Raw genomic sequence first — 16,326 nt, 5'->3', positions numbered from 1 at the left:
GCGCGAGGCTCCGGTCCCGGAGAGAGAACATCTGGGCTGGGTCTCGCACTGCGGCCGAGACAATGGCCTCCTCGTGCTTCACATCTGACAACTTCATTCCCGTCCTTTAGACCCAAAGGAGAGGCTGTGAGCAGCGCTGGCGGATGCCATCCACTCGAGGGCGCTGTTAGCCACCTTCACATGAGACAAACCAAAAGGAAAGAAACCAGAGGAAACAGGACAGCGAAAATGTTGATTTTTGTTTAAAAAATCGTTTATGGTTGTGTGCATGATACTTAGGGAGATTTAAAAAAATAGGAGCCCGGCCGGCGGGGCTCAGTGACTGAGCATCGACCTGTGAACCAGGAGGTCAGGGCTCCATTCCCGGTCGGGGGCGTGCAGGAGGCGGCCGAACCGTGATTCTCCACGGTGGTTGATGTTTCCATCTCTGAAGTCAATAAAAAACATATATATACGTTTAAGTAATAATAATCTTTAAAAAAAGGAAATTAAACAGTTTCATGATTCTGCGGAGCTGACGTGAAAGGAAGCCGGTGTGTGCTCCCCCAGCACCCGTCATGCTCCCCGTGCTCCCCCCCTCCCCTCCCCCCCAGTCGGGCACCTTTCCCCTGGCTCACCCCACCCCCCCTGGCAGGAGGAGCTAGAGTTTGCCATCATGCGGATCGAGGCGCTGAAGCTGGCCCGGCAGATCGCGCTGGCTGCCCGCAGCCGCCAGGACGCCAAGGTACCGGTGCGGCCGCGCGCCCGCCTGCCTGGAGAATGGTGTGTGGTCCGAGCGCTTCCGTGCTAACCCTCCGCCGGGCCGGCATGGCTGGTGTTCGGCGAAGTAGGATCTCCTAGGAAGCTAGATGCCTAACGCGTGCGCGAACGCACACCGAGCGCATGTCTGCGACCCGACTCTGTGGGAGGGAGCCTGCTCCGGAGTCTGAGTGATACGGGCGGGGCATGCAGAGGTGTCTGCCTGGCTTCCGAGTTGCTGATGACGCGTGAGACGGCGTGTGGCCCTGTGAGGCCTGGCCCACCCCGAGCTGGGGAGCCTGGGGTCCTGGTGTGTGGGACCAGGGCCGGACCCAGCGTGCCCGGTCGCTCTGACCGTGGTGAGAAGGGCCCCCTGAGCCTCAGTTTCTGCCTCTGTGAGGCGAGGCTGACACAGCGAGTTCGCCGGTTGCTGCGAGGATTGCAGGTGACGTGTGGAGAGCCGGCTGTGCCCGGCGCACAGTAGGTGTGCAGGACGTGAGCGCTGCTGCTGTTCGCTGGCCCTCCCCTTTGCTTCTACTGCCTGGTCAGACGCTTGCTCGCAGCAGCTCCTCAGCAGGTGGTCCAGGCCCCATGGTGCAGGGGGAGATGGAGCCATGAACCAGCCCGAGGGGGACCTGGCACTCAGATCTCCAGGGGGAGCCCTGCCCGTCCATCCCCAGTAGCCGGTCCCCGGGCAGAGGGGCCAGTGGTGTCTGTCTCTCGTCCTTAGTGCAGGATCAGGGGCTCGGCGGCTGCCCCTGCCCTCAACCCCACACGTGGTTTCCCTGGAGCCGGGGGCGAGGGGGGCAGAGGCCCCTCAGTGAAGGAAGGTGGGTGCACTGGGTGTCCAGACGGGCGGGTAGGGACCCAGGGCAGGGACAGGATATGGACATAGAGTGCCCTTGTCCTTGCGGCCAGCCATGCACTTGGGTCTGATTTCCATGAAAACGGAATTCTCAGGAATCGACGCGGCGAGGGTTGCCTTCCCCAGGAGATTTGTTTCTCGATCTCCTTGGGTAGCGGCTGGAGGCTGGGCCACTGCCAGTGCGGCCTGTTCCTGTCCCGAAGTGTGAGGCGAGTTGGGGATGTCCTACTCAGCAGTTTGGATCAGGCAGTGAGCGTTCGGGGCGCCTGGTACCCCCGCCTCCTTCCTCTGAGGCCGCGTGGGAGATGGCGGAGGACAGACATCGGCCAGCAGCTGACTTCCTGTCGGTCACGTCTGTTCTCCGGCCACGTGTTCCGATTGTGATTGAGAAAATGCCGCCCCATGGACGTCTTTAACTTGCGTTGACCGGTAGCTGGAGGGCTGGCCAGCCTGCCTCTTCGGGCCACAGTGGGGGGGGGGGGCAGGGGGAGAATTTCATTACCAGGCAGACGCTCGGGTCGTAATTCACATGGGGTCTGGGCTCCTCTGTCCCTTATGGACACCCCAGGCGGCCCGAGGACGAGCTGCTGCGTTGCTGGAGGGAGCAGCCTTTATTCTATCACTAGAGCCTGGTGCATGAAATGTGTGCACTTGTGGGGGTCCCTCGGGGGATGTCTGACTGATGGGCCTAAGCTGTCAGTCGGACATCCTTAGCACCGCCGCAGAAGCGGGAGAGGCTCCCGCCACCACCACCACCGCTGCGCTCGCGGCTGTGAGCCTGGCTTCTGGCTGAGCGGCGCTCCTCTTGCCTTGAGCGTCTGCCCCCTGGTGGTCAGTGCACATCATAGCAACCGGTTCTGCCGTCAGTTGATTTGCATGTTGGCCTTTTATTATATAGGATGTTTCACAAAGGACTTGAGGCAGCTTCCCGACCATTGATCCCTGCCACGGTCACCGGTGGCCATGCCTGGTTTCCGCCCAGTGGGACAGGGTTCGTTCTAGTTCGTTTCTCCTGCACCGCGGGGCGCGGGTGGACTCGGGGCCGGACCGAATCCCAGGCTGGGGAACCTTTACCAAATCTCTCAGGTCCCCAAGTTTTTTCAACTTTGGAAGGACCGGGATGAGTAAGATGGTATCAAATGGTTTTTCTGTTTTGCAATTTTCTTATTCTAGTTTTTTTGTGTGTGTGTGTTTTGTTGTTTTTTTCAAAGAACACCTTCTTTTACTTCAAAAGTGATAGGAACAGCCTGGCCGGCCTGGCTCAGGGGTTGAACGCCAACCTATGAACCAGTAGATCAGGGTTCGAGTCCAGCCAGGGCACATGCCCAGGTTGCAGGCCCCATCCCCAGCGTGGGTTGTGCAGGAGGCAGCCCATCCGTGACTCTCTCTCATCGTTGATGTTTCTGTCTCTCGCTCCCTCTCCCTTCCTCTCTGACATCAAGAAGAAGAAGAAAAAAACTTTTAAGTGACAGGAACAGTTTAGTCCCTGCCAGCAGCCCTGTCCATGAACTTCACCCGTAAACGCAGTCACTGGGTGTTGGTATCATTTTCTATTCGGTTTCTGAGAAGTTTCTCTTAGGACACATGGACCCTGCCACCTTCAGACTCAGAGGTCGCCCACGGCGAGGGGATGTCTGTCCGTCCGCTGGCCCGGCCCCGGCCGGCCTGCTCTGGGGCTTTAACTTGTGCTCTGGACCCAGCCCGGCAGCGGCCTCGCTGGGGCCTCGCTGGGGAAGCTCGGGCGGCCCATGTCCCGTTTGAGGCGGAGCGTGTCCCTGGGGCTGGGGGCCGGGGGCTGCGCTCCCCTCTCTGACCAGCAGTTGTCATTTGCATCCCAGACACTCAAGGCCAGGCAGGGGCAGAGGAAGGGAAGCAGCCGGCTCGCTGCGGGGACCCCTCACCGTTGGGCCCCCGCCTGCATGTGCACCACTCGGGGGCCTGCCCTGATCTCCGCTCCTCTCCATAAACTCCGCCCGTGAGCCAGGCCTGTGCCTGGACCGGGGAAACTGCTCCGGCCCTGCAGGGGCGCCCCCTTCCGGTGGCTGCTGGTTCTGCCATCTCTGCTGCCATTTACTTACTTACATTACATTCTCTGTGCTCTCCCGGAATCTGTCCTCCTCGGCACCGGCACCGGCACCGAGGTGGCCTGTTCTCTGCTCAGTTTCTTCCCCTAAGTCCCCAGGCCGACGCCGTGCATGGCCGACGCCTGTCGGACCCCGGGGACTGGGGGTTCATGGATGGGACGGAGAGTGGGGGGTGGCTGGGTGTGCCGTGTGCAGTGACGCTGGACTGACCCCTGGCTGCGCTGGCGGGACGTGCTCCTAACACCGCATTTCACGTGTGGGGAATGGCTGAGCCTTGTGTGAAAGGGAGGGAGAGGGGCCACAGCCCCCCGTGGCCGCAGGCTGGTGACTCGTCTGCAATCGGCCCGGGGTCAGGGGTGGGCGGGGAGTCACGTCCCCCCTCGAGAGTCTCCTCAGCCAGCGTGGGTGTTGCCATGGGCCAGTTTTCCCGCTGGCACACGGACTCAAGGCAGCGTCGCTCCCACTGACTACCCTCTCCACGCCCAGAAACGCGCCCGTGGAGGGCGGCCCAGGTGGACAGCCACCGGGGCCTTCAGGGTCACACGCTTCCACATGGAGCTAAACAAATGCTCCCCCAAACGAAACGTGGACAGAAATGACCAGATCGGCCCTGGCCGGTGTGCTCAGTGGATAGCGCGTCGGCCTGCGGACCCAAGGGTCCTGGGTTCGATTCCGGTCAAGGGCATGTTTCTCGGTTACAGGCTCCTCCCCGGCCCAGGCCCTGGTGGAGGCACAGGCAGGACACAACCAAGCGATGTGTGTCTCTCACATGGATGTGTCTGTCTGTCTCTCCCTCTCTCTTCCACTCTCTAAAAATCAATGGAAAAATACCCTCGGGCGACGATAAAAAACACTCAGATCTGCCTTCATTCGAGACTCGGCAGGCGTGGGCTGGGGTGCAGCGTCGTTCCACCAGGTTTTAGGGAAGCAGAGCCGCTGGCGGAGGCCCTTGGGTCTCCCTCACTGCGCCTAGGTCCTGGTGTCTGATAAATGGCCGTCTGGGCCGGGAGCCGGGAGGCGGAAGCCGGGAGCCCGGAGGCCTCCGCCCAGCCTCTTTGCCCACGCAGGTGCCAAAGGCTATCTCCATCAATTGTGCCTGCGCCCCCTGCCATTAGCTTTAGCGCCTTCTTATCCGTGGGACGTTCTCTGTTTCGAAACCATACAACGGGCCCTTCGTGGCGGATGAATGCAACCCTGTCCCAGGATTGATGTGAGCTTTTTTTTTTTTTAATTAAAAACCATCCGCAGAGAGAAGCCGCTCACCCAGCCGATGTCTCCATCTCCAAGTCAGCCCTGTACTCCCGCATCGGGGCGGCGGAGGCGGAGAAGGCCCCCGGCCTCCTGTTCCAGCCGCCGGACCTGGACGCCGCGCTGCAGGTCGCCCGGGCAGAGGTACGCGGCGGGCGGCGGGCAAGGCCAGGCTGGGGCCCTGCGTCGGCCCGTGTCAGTAAACAAACGTGCCCACGCCCGCCTCTGGACCCCGACTTTCCCCTCTGACCACTGCAGGCACAGGAGGCGCAGACTGTGGGTTTTGATCTTCTTGATGCGATTGTTTCTCTTGTTTTTCAAATAGATTTTTATTGATGTCAGAGAGGAAGGGAGAGGGCACGAGAGAGAGACACATCCATGATGAGAGAGAATCATGGACCGGCTGCCTCCTGCATGCCCCCCCCCCCCCCCCCCGGGGATCAAGCCCATAACCCGGGCTGTGCCCTGACCAGGACTCGAACCCCGACCTCCCGGTTCCCAGGTCGATGCTCAACCCCTGAGCCACGCCGGTCGGTTCCACGCGGTTAACGAGCCTTTATGGTCGTTTGATTTATAACGAAAAGCACTGCCTTCCGGTTGCTCCCAGTGGGCGTGGTGAAGGCCGGTGTCTGGCCTCCTCCTGCCTCGTGCCCCGGGGACTCTCGGGAAACAGTTACTTGGCGTAGGACATTTTCGTTCCACGGTGATCGCTGGGTCCCGTCCGCCCGGGAGCTGTGCGGGTCTGAACGCCCTCACGCGGCCCAGCGTTCCCTCTTCTCTCCGGTGCTAGGTCCTCGCCAAGGAGAGAGAGGTCTCCGAGTGGAAGGAGAGGCACGAGGAGAGCCGGCGCGAGGTCATGGAGATGAGGTCAGTGGCGGCCCCGGACGGGGTCCTCCCGTCCCAGGTTCACAGTCCACCGTGCGTGCCCCGTTTCACTCGGGTTGGAGTAGCGCGGGCAGGGGTGACCGGTGGGATCCCACGCGCACAGTGAGAGCCCTCCTCCCCCCTCGCGGCCTCCAGCTCCATGCCCCGCGGGCAGCCGCCGGCACCATGTCCGGGGAATCCTTCCAAGCACTTTCCATTTTTCACGGCAAACGTGCCAGTGATCTGCGGAGTGGGCGGCCCCTTGCACCGTGTGACTTAGCGTGGCCTGGACAGATTCAGACAAAACGGCTGGAGTTCCGAGGAGAAACCAGGGAGGGCTGCTGGAGGCGGCGGCGTTCGCCCTGGGCCTCGGGGAACAGAGAGGCTGGGAGGAGGGAGTAGGAAGGGAAACGCACAGCACAGCGAGGCGCGGGGGTCAGGAAGCCCGAGGAGGCCTTCTGTTCTCCCCGGGCCACTGGGCGGTGAGCTGGCGTGGAAGGCGGTCAGATGGGGGAGGACCCGGGCAGGCGGGGGAGGCCCTGGGGGTCAGGCTAAAGGTGTGGCCTTTAGGTTCTTCTCAGTGGGTGGTGGGGAGACCTGGAAGGCTTTGCACAGGGCGTGGTGTGAGCAGCCTCAGGCACGAGGCAAAGAGCCCCTGGGTGTGTAAGGCGAGGGCAGCGGTTGGAGGTGGCCCGAGACGGGTGAGCCCAGACGTGTCCTCCGGCCCTCGGTCCGGCTGCCGACGTCCAGCACGCGGCCCCGTGTGAAATAAAACCCGTTCTGTGCTGTTGTCACGGTTCCGACACGTGTCCTTCTCTCGCAGGAAGATCGTGGCCGAGTACGAGAAGACCATCGCGCAGATGATAGGTGGGTGTCCTGCCTGGGGGCTCCCCTGGTCCCCTCAGTCGGGCATCCCTGGCTCTGCCCCGGCCGAGGACCTGGGGCCTCCTGGACACACCTGCCGGAGGCCCCTCGCCCTTACGCAGGCCCGTGGGGGCCGTGGCGTCACCTCGATGGCCATCGCGGGACCGGCCCGACGGCCCACCTGGGGAAGGGATTCGGGTTGGTTCCTGGGATGTTTGGGCTTTTGCTCCTGGGAGAGACGAGGAATCCAGTCTAAACCCCGAGGTCGCTTAGCCTCACCTGCCCCTCGGCCTCACCCGGGGCCTGGCCAGGCTGGGGGAGCTGTGGCCGCCTGCCCACGGCTTCCCTCCTGATGTGGGCGCCTGGTATCTGACCAACACTTTCTCTCTCGCCCGGCACGGCCGCGCCCCAGGGCGTCCCAGCACAGCCTCCGGCAGCCAGCGCCGTGGGCCGCTTTGGCCTGCGAGGAGCCAGGCCCCGGTGTGAGCTGCACCCGGCTGGTCTGTCTTCATTAACGAGGGGAGGTCTGCAGAAGCTCCAAGCCCAGTGTCTACACGAGTGGTCACTTCTCGAGGGGGTCGTTTTGTGTTTGTTTATTGGCTTAGGTCCATGTTACCAGTTTTTAAAACAATCTTTCCCACCCTGGCCGGTGGTTCAGTGGTTGAGCGTCCGCCCCCCACGCGTAAGGGTCTCGGGTTCGATTCCCGGTCAAGGGCACAGACCTCAGTTGCAGGCATTCGATCCCCAGCCCGGTCGGGGCACGTGTGGGAGGCCACCAATGAATGTGTCTCTCACATCGATGTTTCTCTGTCTCTCCTCCTCCCTTCACTCTCTTACAAAATCAATCGAAAAACATCCTTGGGTGAGGAGTAACAAAACGTAAAAGTCATTTCCTCCTGCGGACGTGGAGTGACCCGCTCCCTGCTCCCCGCACACCACCGTCCCTGTCCACGCGGACTCTGGCCTCTCCCTCAGCGTCTGGGTGTCATTCACGCCGCAGCCCGCGCCTCCCCGGGGTCACGGTCAGAGGAGCTGGGGCGATGGCCAGGCTGACGGTGCGCGTTCCGGTCGAAGGAGCTGTAGTTTGGGTTTATTGTAGGAAAGGCCGTTTCTCCCGCAGCTGGCGGGGGGGGGGGGGGGGGCGGGGGGGGGGACTGGGGGAGGGGCCTTGTGGGTATTTCTAGGCTCTGCCCGCGGTGCCCGCTTTCTATCAGATGAAGCCTGTTTATGCGACTGGAGGGAGCATTTACGAATCCGTGTGGATGGGATAAAGCACAGGCCTCGGCACTGAAACTGCCGGTGAACGGGCCGGTGAGGGTTCACGCCTCCCAGTACCGGCCGCTGGGCACAGCCTCGGGCCCCGATCGGGATGGGAAGGCGGCCTCACCTGGAGGCGCCCTGGGGCTCCGGGTCACGCCTTCTTCTGCTCTTGGGGTGACGTGGAGGCCAGTGTTGAGCTGGGGGGGAGGCCGCTCAGCCATCTTTTATTGCTTAGCTGTTTGTTGTTGTTTTTAAATTGATTTAAAGAGAGAGAAGAAGACAGGGAGAGAGAGAAACATCACTGATGAGAGAGAATCATGGGCCGGCCGCCTCCTGCAGGCCCCCGACTGGGGATGGAGCCTGCGACCGGGCTGTGCCCTGACCGGGAATCGAACCGTTCACCCTTCGCTGCACAGGCGGCACCCACCACGCGAGCCCCTGCGTCCTCCTGGGCAGCATCTTTGGGGGGTGGGTCTCGCCGTGTCCCTTCCTCACGCCTGTCCTCGCTCCCCCACGGGCAGCCCCCTTCGTCCCTCACCTTCCAGAGCTGGTGTCCCGTCTCAGGGAGGCGGCCATCTGTGCTGTCCCATGTCCCTCTGCCCCAGGCCACTGACCGGGGCCCTGGATCCCCCGGCCCCCCTGTGCTGGCCGGAGACGAGGACGGAGGGCTGAGGCCCCGGCCGGCCACGCGTCTCCCCGCGGGGGAGCCCACACCCACGGTGGCATCTGGTTCCATGTTGTCTCCTCGCTTGCGCTCACCTAACCAGCACTGCTCCTGGAGGGGCCGCGGGTCCAGAGAGCAGAGTCGCGTCCTGAGTTAAACCAGCTCCCATACACCCCCCCCCCCACCCTGCACCCCCCCCCCCCCGCCCCGCGCTGGCCCTTCCCGGGCTGGCCCCAGTTTAACGGTCCCAGGGGCTGCACACCCCCCCCCCATCGGTCCCTCCATCCTGCTGTCCCCGCCGTGTGCTCCCACAGGGGTGCCCGGGCTCGGGGTGGGGGCCGGGGTTCAGGGCGGAAGGAGCCTCCTCGCCTGCCTTGGGGGTGCGCTCGGGGTTGCTTTTCTAACCGCCCTGACCATGTTTTGCTTCCGTTTTCTGTTGCTTCTGCCCTTTGCTTGCAAACCGCACAGGCAAGCCGGGTGAGTACGCGCTTCCCCGACGTGACGCCCCGCACCCGGTGTCCGCTTCCCCGCCTTCGTTCCTTTCGCTTCTGCGTGTTGGCTGCCCCCCCCTTCCCCCCCCCCCCCGTTTCATCGCGTTTTGCCTGGAAAAAGCCAGAGGGTGTCCGGGGACGGGGTTGGGGGCGGAGTCCCGGGTTGGGGCTGGTTTTCTGATCTGAGGAGTGGGCGCTGCACTTGTAGGACAAGACGGGGGCGTTCCCGCCGCCTGGGCCTCCCTGAGCCGGAGGGCGGGCGGGGGGAGGGAACCTGGAAATCTGGGCCCCGCTGTGACAAGCTCCCCTCACAAGGCCCGTGCGGTGTCCACACGCCTCACAGCAGCCCGCATGGGTGCTGGACGGGGCGCGGGGACCCCGGCTTTGAGGCCACTGAACTCAGAGAGTGAGAAGCACGCGGCTGCTGGCGACTCGGGAAACGCCTTTCCCTGCGTCTCCGCGTCGCGAGCAGGTCGCTGGCGGCTCTGTTCTGGCTACATGTTCGCTCCCTTCCTGGGTCCCGGCCCCCGACGTGGCGCTGGCGCCGGGGCGGTGATGCCGTTGGGCCCTGAACGGGTTCTCGGCGTCGGAGGCCTCGTGCGTGTCTGGTTCACTCGTCCCGGGGGCTGGGAGGGAAGCGATCCCCTCTCCCTCTCCGGGAAGGAGGCTGAGACCGAGGCTGGGGCCCGGCCGGGGTCTCAGCGGGAACTAGCGGCGCCCGGGGGCCCCGACTCTGTGGCTTTTCACTGCCCCGCGGGGTGGGCGCCCTGAGGCCGGGCCAGAGGGGACATCGGGCACCTTCCGGGCCTGGGGTCCCCCAGGTGTGCCCCCCCCTGGGACGTGCCACAGACAGATGCCAGTTTTCTCCCCCCTCCCCACGGCCTTAGGTGCATAACGGAGACTCGTTCTGACGGGAGTAGCTCCCTGAGAGGCTCAGGGAAGACACCTTCGTCTCTTTATCTCTGAAAATATGTCTGTATCGATGTCAGAGAGGAAGGGGGGACGAGGAGAGAGAGAAACATGGATGATGAGAGAGAATCATGGATCGGCCGCCTCCTGCACGCCCCCCACTGGGGAGGGAGCCCACAACCCGGGCCTGTGCCCTGGCGGGAATCGAACCCTGACCTCCTGGGTCATAGGTTGAGGCTCAGCCCCTGAGCCCCGCCGGCCGGGCCGTCTCTGTATCGTGACCACACTCAGGAGGGCCTGCCCCCCCTCACCCCTCCCCCCCCCGCCTCTCCCCCCCGCCCCCCCCCCCCTCCCCAGCCCAGACTGCGGACCCGTCACTCTTGCCCAACACACCACTCAGTGGGAATGGTGTCTCTCTTACCGGTGGGGCCGTTGGAACCACTGGCGTCTCCTCGTAGATTTTCCCCATCAGCGCAAAGAGCGGCGGCCAACACCCCCCCCGCCACCCCCCCGTGTGATACTGCGCCCGTCCAGGCCCCGGAGGCAGGGCCCTGGGGTTGGTTCCTGGAGAGTCTGGGGGCTCAGAACGGGGTCTCGCTGAGTCGGCGCTGCCTGCTGGTGAGGCTGCGGCCTTGGCGCCGACACCAGGCCCGGTCCCGTGGGCCCATGGCTTCGTGCCTCTCTCCCGCCAGAGGACGAGCAGCGGGAGAAGTCGGTCTCCCACCAAACGGTGCAGCAGCTGGTGCTGGAGAAGGAGCAGGCCCTGGCCGACCTGAACTCCGTGGAGAAGTCCCTGGCCGACCTCTTCCGGAGATACGAGAAGATGAAGGAGGTGCTGGAGGGCTTCCGCAAGGTGCGTGCGCGGTCGGGGAGGGCGGGTGGGGGCGGGGGGTCGGATTGGCCGTCCGAGTTACGCCCTCGTCAGAGTTCCTGGGGTTCCCAGCGGCATTTCCTCCCTGGGCTCGAGATGGAACCAGGCTCAGAGAGGGTGTGTCACTTGCCCGAGGTCACACAGCTAGAGCTGGGATGTGGATAGATTATTTTGGCTCCCAGTCATTTCTCAGGGGGACCCACAGGCCTGAAGGGCCTCCTGTCCCTTAAAACGCCATGCCCGCCCAGCCGGCGTGGCTCGGCGCTGAGCGTCGGCTCTCTCGCGGCAGAATGAAGAGGTGCTGAAGAAGTGCGCCCAGGAGTACCTGTCCCGCGTGAAGAAGGAGGAGCAGAGGTACCAGGCCCTGAAGGTGCACGCGGAGGAGAAGCTGGACAGGTAACGGGGGGCCCGACACGGGCAGGTCGGGGTGCGTCGCTCAGCACAGTCCGGCATGGCTCGGGATAAGCTGGCACCCAGCGTGGGCTGTGAGAGGCAAAGGGTGCATCCGGGGCGCCCACCAAAGCCCCTCGGCTTCGGACAGCGGGGTCGGGACGGGGTGTCTCGTGGGCCCCGTGCTGGGCCTTTGTAGGTGGGAGCTGGAGCCAGACGGTCCCCCCGCCTGGTTGGGAGGAGGGAGGGGGCGGCAGAAACGGGGGAGGGTGGTCGTCCTGAGTGCCCCCACCCCGCAGGGCCAACGCTGAGATTGCCCAGGTCCGGGGCAAGGCCCAGCAGGAGCAGGCCGCCTACCAGGCCAGCCTGCGGAAGGAGCAGCTGCGGGTGGACGCCCTGGAGAGGACGCTGGAGCAGAAGGTAACGGGCGGGGGTGTGGCCTCTAGCGGGCAGGCCGGCCAGACCCCGGGGTCACTGGGCTGAGGAACTGTCCGTTTTCAGCCTCATTTAATTCTCGGAAAGAGAGACGTCGTCCTCCACCTCTTAGAGAGGGAACCAGGCTCACCAGGCTCAGAGAGGGTGTGTCTTTTGCCCAAGGCCACACAGCTAGAGCCGGGATGTAGAAAACTGGGCTCTCACTCATTTCTCAGGGGGACCAAGAGGTCGGAAGGCCTCTTAAAATCCAGTGACCGCCCGCCCGGCGTGGCTCGGGGATTGAGTGTTGACTGTGAACCAGGAGGTCGCGGTTGAATTCCCGGTCAGGGCTCAGGCCCGGGTGGTTGCGGGCTCCATCCCCAGTGTGGGGCGTGCAGGAGGCAGCCGGTCCATGATTCTCTCTCATCATTGATGTTTCTCTCTCTCCCTCTCCCTTCCGCTCTGAAACCAATAAAAACTTCTTTTTTTAATCTAATGACCATTCTGCTTGGCTTGACTTCAAACAACCAAGAGGTTTCAGCAACCTTTTTATTTTCCGTCTTCACTTGCAGAATAAAGAGATCGAAGAACTCACCAAGATTTGCGATGAACTGATTGCCAAAATGGGGAAAAGCTAACTTTGAACCAAACATTTGGACTGGACCGTTGCGTGCAATATGCCCGTCGGCACCCTGCTGTGCTCCCAGGTCGGGGACAGGTGCTCCCGCCGCTGCGTCCGCACGGCCTTCCCTCGCTCAGCCCGGGACGGGGCCGTCCGCAGTGCGAAGGGGCCGGCGGAATTTCTTGCTGTGGGTTTGCGTTTTCCCGGGATCGTTCAGAGCAAGTTGACCTCGGAGTTCCCGCATCAGGGAGGTGGTCCCCGTCTCTCACGAAGGACACAGCCTGACCTTGGCCGTGCCCTTTGACCCCGAGTCCCCAGGGCGAGTGGCTCTTGGATCTGACGTAAGCACGTTCCGCTGCACAGGGACTCTTGCCTTAAGGATGTAACTTCATCTGCGTTTGCCGATTCGTTTTAATAAGAAAAGAACATGCATGTTTCGAACACAGTTCTCTATTGTAAATAAAAGGTTTTTCTTTGGATCTTGGCAACACGTGTGGCGAAGGTGGGTTTTCTGGGAGGGGCTGGGCCCGCTCGCCGCTGTGCCGTCCTGTCAGGTCCCGCCTCTCGCTCCTCGTCCCCAGATTAGATGGTCCTTCGCGATCGTGGCCGCGGTGATGAGTGGGAACCAAAGGGAGAGGCTGACCTGCGGCTTCAGGAACTCGCAACGGGTGGGATCACGTGTGTCTGCTTTAGGGCCGAGGTCTCGTGAGCGGCCGGAGCTCCCAGCGCCGCGGCTGCTTTTCTCCTCCTTGAAAGTCACGTCCATTTTCACAGTGGGAGGCCCATTGCAGACAGCCTTCCTTCCGTTAAGGTTCTGCCAGAATGGAACCCCACACACCCAACACGCAACACACATACACACACACCCAACACACACACCCAACACACAACACATACCCAACACGCAACACATACATCCAACACACCCAACACACATAACACGCAACACACACACCCAGCACACACACCCAACACACACTCAACACACACACCCAACACCCAACACACACCCAACACACATAACACGCAACACACACACCCAACACACACACCCAACACACACACCCAACACACACACCCAACACACACACACCCAACACACCCAACACACACACACAACACACACCCCCAACACACACACCACACACACAACACACACACCACACACCCCTTTGGGGCATAGACTCTGGCCCCCGGGTAAGGGTGTGCCCGGGTCACACAGCAAAGCTGGAGGCATGGCTTTCAGTGAGGCACAGCTCGCCCATTTTTATGTAAATCTTTTAATCAAACCACATCTGGACCCTAGGTAGACCTAGACCCCCCAGGACACAGCGCTGGGAGGGGCCGAGGGGCCGAGAGGCCGAGAACCTCCGGGCCAGCCCCTCCCTTCACAGAGGAGGCCGGAGGCAGGGGCCGTTCTTGAGAACCTGCCAGGCCACCCCGTGCTGTGAGGAGTTGGGCACAGGAAAGTGGGGTGACCCAACCGCCCCCTAAGGAGGGAGGCTGAGGGGGTGCCTGGCCCCAGTGCGTGGCCGTGGTGGCTCTGAGGTGCACTGCCCGCAGCCCAGCTGTGTGGGCAGCTGTGCGGAGACCAGGCCGGAACAGGAACTCAGAATGTCCCTGAGTCGCCACGGCACCCACAGCACCCAGGAAGCCGAGGGCAGCACCCGCCGGAGCACGCGGACCCTGCAGGGAAAACAGCCAGCCGGGCGCCTGGTGCCCAGTGCCCCGAGCGCGCTAGGACCCAGCCTCGGGGGGTGGACAGCCCGCGCCTCGGCCGATGCAGTGAGAGCGCCTCCGACGGACACGGACGAGCTCCCCTGTGGACGCACGCGGAGCAGTGAGTGTGGCTGCTCCTCTCCAGCCCTGAGAGCCCTCACTCCTCCCACTGGCGCTGTTTGGGGGGCCTGGGGGGTCCGGGCTGGAGGCAGAGGGGCTGGGAGCCCAGGGACCATCGCACTTAGCGAGTCTGTGATCGGCGGGGTCCCATCCTCGGGAAAAGGGAAGAACCTGGTTGTCTTTGCTTTGCTTTCTCGGAGCCCCTGTCCCTGCAGAGAACTGTCAGCCTCCCGGTGCCCCGGCGAGCTCCGGGGTCCAGCTCGACCCATGAGCCAGGTCACAGTTCGATTCCCGGTCAGGGCACAGGCCCGGGCTGCGGGCTGGATCCCAGTGGGGGGCCTGCAGGAGGCGGCCGGTCCATGATTCTCTCTCATCAATGATGTTTCTACCTCCCTCCCTCTCCCTTCCTCTCTGAAATCAATAAAAGTATATTTTTTATAAAAGAAAGAAAAGGGAAACTACCTGTTGTGTTTTCCAGGTGGTTCCCTCCCTTCCTGCCCCCGTGGAATCCTCGCTGTTGTTGGTGAAAATGTTGAATCAGGTGAGTGGTGGGCCTCTCCTGAGGGCAGCGTGGCGGGAGCCGTGGCCCCAAGGCTCCTGGGGGGCCGGTCTGTGCCTAGCGGCCGACTCTGCTGGGACGTGGGTCAGAGGGCTGGGTCCTGGGCTGATCACCACGTGGGGATCCCAATTCCACGTTCCCACCACCCACCACGCTCCAGGCACTAGACCAGGGCACGGCTCCCAGCCCGTGTTTTATTTTATCATTTTTGATATTTTAAAATACATTTTTTATTGATTTCAGAGAGGAAGGGAGAGGGAGAGAAAGAGAAGCATCAATGATAAGAGAGAATCATGGATCGGCCGCCTCCTGCACGCCCCACACTGGGAATCGAGCCCACAAACCCGGGCCTGTGCCCTGACCGGGAATTGAACCCTGACCTCCTGGTTCACAGGTCAATGCTCAGCCACTGAGCTGGCGGCCGGGCTGATTTTATCATTTTCGCATCAGCACTGGCACCACATCCTCGTCCTCACCATCAGGTCATCTTCCCACTCACCGTACGAGGCCCAGGAGGCTCAGAGGCTAGCGCCCGCCCACGGCCACAGCACGCGTTGGAGGCAGTAAATGTGGACGCATGCTGCCACGTGGGTGGAACCTGAAAACATGATGCTGAGTGAACGAGCCAGACACCCCCCCACACACGTTGTATTTACATAAAAATACCCAGGCCCGGCCGGCGTGGCTCAGTGGTTGAGCATCGACCTAGGAACCAGGAGGTAGGAGTTCGATTCCCGGTCAGGGCACAGGCCCGGGTTGCGGGCTCCATCCCCAGTGCGGGGTGTGCAGGAGGCAGCCCATCCATGATTCTTTCTCATCACTGATGATTCTCTCTCTCTCTCCCTCCCTTCCTCTCTGACATCAATAAAAACATTAAAAATTGATAGCTAGAACAGCAGCCCTGCAGGAGCAGAGAGCAGGTTGGTGGCTGCCAGGAGCTGGGGGCAGGGGCAGGCGGTGGGGGGACAGGGTTTCCTGTGGGGAATGAAAGTGCTCTGATTAGGGGTGCTGATGGCTGACAGCACAGTCACGCACTGAAGGCCGCTCAACTGACACCGGGAAATGGACACACGGTGGGTCTGTCTTGTGTATTTTACCGCAATTTACAAAAACCGAACGGCCGCTGGCCGGCCGCCTCCGCCTGGCCTCCGGGATCTCGCTGGGGTGAGGACTCCCAGAGCAGCTCCTGGAGCGTCACCTGCCCGCCTCGGGGTTCTTCGGAGCCACAGGCAAAGGAGCACCTTCTCCCGGACGCTCAGCCCCGGCACCTCCTGTCCCAGGTCCCCCATCGCTGGAACCGCCTACTGACAGATACAGAATGGATTCGCCCTGCACAGAGGGCTCATGGGAAACCTGGCCACGTGGGCGTTAACCGCAGTGGGGCGTGTCCTGGTTTGCTTCCGGCCGTGCCGTGTGGCAGGGCTGGCATGCGTGTGCGATTGAGAAACCATTTTCTCTCTTGTCTCCCAAGAAGCACCGAGCTCGGCCGGAGCGCCAGATGGCCGGCTCGACCAACCGGTGGCGCCTCCCCAGTGAGCCCTTCTCCCGGGACCTGCTGGCGCTGTCCCAGATGTGCAAGGCCATGTGCTTGGACGTGGACGACACGCTGCAGGCCCCGGCCCCGGACAGGTAGGGAGGCCGCGC

General features: G+C 62.6%; 2 protein-coding genes across 3 annotated transcripts in view; both read left to right on the top strand.

The window, feature by feature from the left end:
• The window catches only part of TACC2 (transforming acidic coiled-coil containing protein 2), a gene marked incomplete at its 5' end in the record, with an annotated part of 38,448 nt that extends 25,680 nt beyond the window's left edge, over positions 1 to 12,768 (top strand). The window contains 8 exons of one of the 2 annotated variants that reach the window (XM_081105159.1): positions 635 to 724; positions 4,936 to 5,079; positions 5,726 to 5,802; positions 6,623 to 6,666; positions 10,680 to 10,840; positions 11,148 to 11,254; positions 11,548 to 11,668; positions 12,235 to 12,768. In XM_081105159.1, coding sequence (XP_080961285.1) covers positions 635 to 724; positions 4,936 to 5,079; positions 5,726 to 5,802; positions 6,623 to 6,666; positions 10,680 to 10,840; positions 11,148 to 11,254; positions 11,548 to 11,668; positions 12,235 to 12,300 — 810 coding nt within the window. In that variant the 3' untranslated portion in view covers positions 12,301 to 12,768. The remainder of the gene's footprint in view (positions 1 to 634; positions 725 to 4,935; positions 5,080 to 5,725; positions 5,803 to 6,622; positions 6,667 to 10,679; positions 10,841 to 11,147; positions 11,255 to 11,547; positions 11,669 to 12,234) is intronic. The other variant, XM_081105160.1, reaches the window with a different exon arrangement.
• Positions 12,769 to 13,898: 1,130 nt separating this feature from the next.
• Positions 13,899 to 16,326, top strand: part of BTBD16 (BTB domain containing 16) — a gene marked incomplete at its 5' end in the record, with an annotated part of 28,925 nt that continues 26,497 nt past the window's right edge. Inside the window, 2 exons of the mRNA XM_081104548.1 lie at positions 13,899 to 14,069; positions 16,154 to 16,311. Coding sequence (XP_080960674.1) covers positions 13,899 to 14,069; positions 16,154 to 16,311 — 329 coding nt within the window. The remainder of the gene's footprint in view (positions 14,070 to 16,153; positions 16,312 to 16,326) is intronic.

The sequence above is a fragment of the Myotis nattereri genome, assembly GCF_964212035.1.
Source record: "Myotis nattereri genome assembly, chromosome: 13".
In the NCBI taxonomy this organism is placed as follows: Eukaryota; Metazoa; Chordata; class Mammalia; order Chiroptera; family Vespertilionidae; genus Myotis; species Myotis nattereri.
The sequence above is the reverse complement of the archived record's forward strand: the minus strand, read 5'-3'. Positions and strand labels throughout refer to the sequence as shown.